Here is a 6,098-nt window from a genome sequence, read left to right on the forward strand (position 1 = left end):
TGTATGTTTTCTGTGTATTAACTCATATGCTATAAATCTTACCACTTAACCTGAGGTACGGCAGATTAGTTCAAGAAGTGACATGACCATGCCTTTGATCATATATTTAATTTTCTTTTTTTTTTTAATGGAACAAAGTCTTAAGAAAACCAGTAGTAGATAGAAGCATCTGCATAGGATTTTTTTAGTGATAACTACAATTTGACTAGACTTTCAGCCAGAAAGGCAAATTTAATTGCTAGCTAATATTCTTATTTTCCCCAGCCAGAATTTTTTTCCCCTGAATGGGCCCATTTCTATTATTATTGTAACTAACATTTATGGTAGGTGATAAGATAGCAACTGAACATGGCATAAGTTACTAATGCTCAGACACTATTTCTGTTAAAATCCTCTATCCACCTTTACTGTGAACGTGATTTAAATTGACCTTTCATTTGTTATTTTCTTTCCATTTAAAGGGTATATGTGCATGAGAAAGCAACATCCACTCTGTATAAGCTTTGCCTCTAAAGCCACAGATGCTAAGCAAGTCAGGGTACTCTATAAGATCACTGCAGATGTGTTCACATAGCTGCAAATAATTGCATTAACATGGTAATATGTTAAAGCATCTGTCAACTGAGCTGTTGCATCACACCAAGATGATGTCCTCTTTTATACTAAAATACATTAGTTTATGCCACCACGCATGAGTTATGGCTGGAGAAGATTAACCACAATAGCTGGTTACCATGACTCACAGAAAGGAACCTTGCTAAACCACTGTCTGTCAATGCAGGATGCTGACATGGTCATAATCAATCTCATCTTAGGCAGAAGACAATTTGAAATAATATGTGGACATTTGGTTGTCTGACTTAGTTTAACTACAAATAATGCAAAACCAGCTTTCCACTAGATAACCTCTGAATGGCTACAGAGTCTAAATGCTTTTCTGATTTTCCTCGTTTTGACACAGATGTTCAAGGTTACTGAGTATTTCGGCTGTGAAAGTAGAAGAAATAATCTAATAGAGAAAGAATGAGAATATGTCTCCCCACGGACAAGTTTTGTTTTTTCCATTGAGCATAGATTTGGAATTCCATTGAGATAAGAGACAAAAGGAAATGCAGAATGCCACACAAACCACTATTTATGTGCCAGCATCTACAGGTTAAAAAAATGTAAAAATAGGTAAAAAAAGTACTTATCTCAACATTTTATTAATAATCATTCTTTTAAAATGCAGAAAGCTTCCTTGTCCTCTGTCTTTTTGCCATTTGCTTTCTCTGGGTGACATGAGGCAGCAGTCACGTTCCATCACTGTCTGGCACAATGCAGTTGCCCTGCACAAATCTAAGACTGAAGCTGCTATGACATGTCTTGTGTGAAAACTTTAACAATGCCAAGTGGATTATTTATATGTATAGCATTAAAATTTTGATAATATGCAGGTTGAGGACGGGGAAAACTTGTGACAGCAGAAGACTATCCCAAGAGATTATTCCTAAGAAAAGCAACTAATCTGTGGATGACTGACAGGTAAGGAACTAAGCCCTTACTTCAGGCCTCAAGAGGACAAAACCATTAGGCAATTGTTTCATTTTCAATAGTGACTTTTTTCTGTAAAACAAAGCTGACATGCACAGCAAAGTCCTCAGAAATGCTGTCAGCCACATCCTTTTTCCACGTCACACAAAAAGATAAATGAGGACATCAAGAGTATTCATGCATCTCTGCTTGACCTAAAAACTCCAACCGAGTCACATCCATAATACTCATGGGAGCTGCACGGCAAATCCCCACAGCAAGGACACGGCCTCGAGCAGCTCTTGCACAACTGCTCCTGTATGGACCCTCTTTTTCAGCGTTCCCAGAGCCTCCTGCTCTTTGCATGAACCATCTCACCCTGATGTTTCCCAAAGCGGGCAGCCCATGGGACCGGGACAGCCGATGGAACCGAGGCCGCCTGGGCCAAGGCTCAGCGGGGCGGCTCTTGGCTTGGGAGCCGGGGTCTCCCTGCAATTCCCAACCGCTCCTGTGCCTGCTACTGCCCTGAGCAGGAAGGGCTATTGTCTCTTTGGATTTTTTTGGGGGGGTCAGGGGTCGAACCCCTGGATTCTCCCTCTCCCTTACTCCCCAGCAGTAGAGGCAACGGGGAACACGTAACCCTGACAGAGCCGCAGCAAAGCACTCCCCGACACGGGTTCGGGCCCACAGACAGCACGCCCGGGCTCCCCGGCAAGCGGTGGACGCCCCTTCGGAGCTCTCAGACCGGGCCAGCTCGGTCCCTGCCGCCGTCCCCTCACACACCCCCGGCTGCAGCCATCCAGGCGGCTGAGGCAGGGACGCCGCCTCCGTGCGCCAGCGGGAGCAGCGAATGGCGGACGGGCCCCTGGCGCCCCCAGCCTCAGCCGCAGCCCCATCCCCGCCGTGGGCCCGCGGCACTGGCATCCACCTTGGAGCCCCCTCTGCCCTCCGGGGAGGTCTGCAGCGGCCTCAGAGGGAGGGAAGGGAGGGCCGGCTCCGCCTCCCTGCTGGCTCGCAGGTGAAGCGCGGGCAGGACCGGCGGCGGCAAGCGGTCGGTCGGCGGAGAACCGGCAGGGAGCGAGCATCTCCTCATCCCTCGCATGGCGGGCAGGGAGGCACTTACTGTATCCTGGCCGCAGTGGTCGCGTTGCCCGTCTGCGCTCGGAGGCTCGCCAGCAAGAGCAGCCTCATAGCGGCCTCTCCTTCCCGCCCTTGCGGCAGCCGCCTCACCGAGGGGCACCGCCGCCTCCTTCACCTGGCGCCTGCCCGGGCACGGCCCCGCGGCCTCCCGGAGGAGGAGCCCGGTGTGTTCCACCTGCCGCAGCCCCGGCCTGTTCGGCCGCTCCGGGCCCCCGCCGAACCCTCCGACTTGAGGATGGCAGGACACGCCTGGTGAAGGGACAGTCGCGCCCGTGCCAGGTGTCCCTTGATCAGGGGGCACTCGACTACAAAGCCAAAGTATCGGTGTGGTGCCAGTAGGTGTGGGGACCCCCCCTTCCACCGCTAAATATTGATTTCTATTTTCATTAAATGGTCGCAGAGATGAAGCGCTCCCAGTCTTAAACTGGTTGTGCCTGAAACCTCCTGAGAAGAGCATCAGAGAGAGGTTTTATCAGCTACCGGTTCCTGAGGCAGTTCCTCAGCTACACCCTGGTCACCATGTGTCTGCCAAGATGAAGGAGGTCATAGATATTCAGTGCAGAAACAGAGAAAAAAAATAATCGAGGATCTGATGCCAAAAACCAGAAAAGCCAGAGGAACGTGATAGTCCAGAAGAAGCAGGCAGTGGGATGGTCAAAGATGACAATAAATATCAGGAAGGGCACACAATGAAACAAAGGTGCATAAAACCAGGGGAACACTGGTGAGTAACCACAGCCTCCACAGCAGCAGGCACAATCCAGAGATACAATAAAACAGGAAAAAGAAAAAACCTGAAGAGCCTGAACTCGGGACAAAGAAAATTGTATCCTGAACTATCAAGGCTAAAACCCAATTATAACCAGAAACAAGGAGCCAAAGCCTTGAATTTGATTCAGCATTTTATAAAAACATTGAGAACTCATGCAGGATATTTGTGGCCATGGGACGGATGAGAAGGAGGGCTTGGACTAACAGAAAACTCATTTTGAAAGGTGTATTTATAACCTGGTCTGGGGTTCCCTGATGTAATTCACAAGGCCACAAGGATGCCTGTGTTTCCCCAAGGCTGTAGAAGACAGCCTTGTCCAGAAGGTGGTTTGCAAACTGCAGTGCCTGGTTATTGTGGCTTAAATTGTTCTTCAAGTCTCCATGTCAGGTAGAGGGAGAAAATATGCCACATAGAGAGATAAGCTCTTAAATTTATTAATTTTTAAAATAGTAGTTCTTCAAATAACTTGTGTGGATCTCTGAGGATGACAGGTATTCAGGAATTGAGGGTTTAGAAGTGGTGAAAGTACGTATTGGAGTGTATTCTGGCAAAATGCTAGCATTTTGGTATGATGGCTCATGTTTTACTAACGGGTCTTGATGCTGCAGAGCTATGTTCAACTGTCTGCATGTCACTAAGCTATGACTTAGAAATAATTCAGGACAACACTGTTCAGATAATTTTAAACTTTATCCAAACAAAAAAAAAAAAAAAAAACCAAAATAAAAGCAAACAAACAAACAAAAAAGTTGGCTGCAACTTAGAAAAGCAACAAATCTTGCCTAAATGCTAAAAATAGCATGAATGCTCACTTAAGAGTAGGCAGGACCAAGCTATTTTCATCACCATTTCAGAAAACGTTTCTGGCATGAAATCCCAGCTCCATATTTAGAGGGCTTTTGTCAGTATGGCCAGAATTCTAGCCTTGAAGTTTGTTTCACTCTAAATAGCCTATATGAAGCATATTTGGCCCTTGGGGAGCATTTACCCCCCTAAAATCTAGCACCAGACATCTCTGCTAATCCCTGCTGCCCAGTTCTCAGTCTAACATTCCTGTATTGTATCACATGGATTCAAGAGCTGCCTTTCAGTCTCCTAATGCATTGTTACTCTAAACCCTGTCCCAAGAGACCCTCCTCCTGGATCCAGGATCTCCCAGCAGGTTAGCTCATCATCCAGCTGCCATCTGGCTGCATTGCACAAATAAAGGTTGGCAATGCATGTGCCAGCCAAGAAACACACCTTGCCCTGCTGCTGGTGTTCCCTAGTCAGAAAAAAAAATGCCAACATCAAGGTAAGACAAGGGCTAATCTCTCAGACAAATGAGGAAACTTAACCAATCATCTGGGAAATACAGAGGAAATACAAGAAACGTTCAGAGATTTTAACATTTCATCACGACTTACTGCAACTGTTGCTCATGCTATACTGGCCTTGACTGGCAAAAATCTGTAACTCCTTGCAGAATTAGTTATTGTGTCTTTCAAAAAATATACATAACACTACTGTATCACTGTATAGAAATAGGTGCATTCATTGTATGGAAGGGCAATGGATGTATCTTAATGAAGAAGTTTTAATAATATTCTTGTTTGGAGGAAAATTAACTTTCCTGAAGGTGCCACACTTCCAGAGAAAATGTTCAGGTTGCAAAACTAGCTTTTGAATTGTAGCAGAAGTACGTGCTTCTCAATACCTGAAGAATAAATAACATCTTACAAATAACATTATTAATAATATTAAATAACATCTTATAACATACATTTCATACACCATTCAGTACTGTAAGGTGTTTGTAGCAGCTGTTGCGCAGACCAGTGTAAAAACCTCACCCAACTGGTAAATTACGAAGGGCCCAAAATGGGATACCTGTGCTTAGTAAAACACACAATAATGCAAAATGTGCTTAATTCTAGGAAATACTACTAGACCATAAATATAATCACAATTGATATGATATGCTGTATGAAGATAGTCAAAGCTGAAATAATTTAAATTACAGAATCAGTCATGTTACAGTAGTTGACAGAGATCTCTGTAGAGCTAGTTGCATTTTCCTTATTGTCCTTGATCATAAAATTAAACTAGTTAAGAGAGTAAATATATTTAACGAGTCATTCTTATGGTGTATGTTATTTACAAAGGCCCATCGTTAAATGGTATTTACTTTTACAAGCATTGTTTGCTTAATTACCAACACTGCTCCTAAAATTTAAAGTCATACCTAGATGCTGGGTGTAACTATATGATGCCAATCAATTTACCTTTCTCATTGGAAAGGCACAACCAAGGGTACCTTTCTATCTCTGTTCTAGCCAAAATTAGGACTTCTAAGATCTGCTGTTGAAGACAGTTAGGTACTTTCACAACCTTCACCTCAGCATACGTGATGGTGGAACAAAAGGACACCTTAGGGGTCCAATCGTGCAACCACTAATATGTTTTCTTGTTTTAATCATGCATTTTGTTCCATTCAAATCAGTCTTCATTCTCCAGGTGTACTTATGACTTCATATTCCTGCAGGTACACCTCAGATCAACCTAACTTCAAGCACCACATACATCATGACTTTTTATTCCTGCAGGTACACCTCAGATCAACCTAACTTCAATCACCACACACAACCCAGGTGCTCCCCATCCTGCAGGACTGGCAATCCCAGTGGCACAGACC

The 6,098-nt window shown here is 44.5% G+C and overlaps 1 protein-coding gene across 2 annotated transcripts in view; it reads right to left on the reverse strand.

Moving 5' to 3' along the window:
- The window catches only part of GLT1D1 (glycosyltransferase 1 domain containing 1), a 49,144-nt gene that overhangs the window by 42,298 nt on the left and 748 nt on the right, over positions 1–6,098 (reverse strand). The window contains exon 1 of one of the 2 annotated variants that reach the window (XM_071763763.1): positions 2,636–2,862. The exons of the other annotated variant lie outside the window; for it this stretch is intronic. Within the exon in view, the coding sequence (XP_071619864.1) occupies positions 2,636–2,703 (68 nt within the window). The 5' untranslated portion in view covers positions 2,704–2,862. Of the gene's footprint in view, positions 1–2,635; positions 2,863–6,098 lie in introns of those variants that run through there. 2 annotated transcript variants of the gene reach the window in all.

Source organism: Heliangelus exortis, chromosome 19 (genome assembly GCF_036169615.1).
Source record: "Heliangelus exortis chromosome 19, bHelExo1.hap1, whole genome shotgun sequence".
In the NCBI taxonomy this organism is placed as follows: Eukaryota; Metazoa; Chordata; class Aves; order Apodiformes; family Trochilidae; genus Heliangelus; species Heliangelus exortis.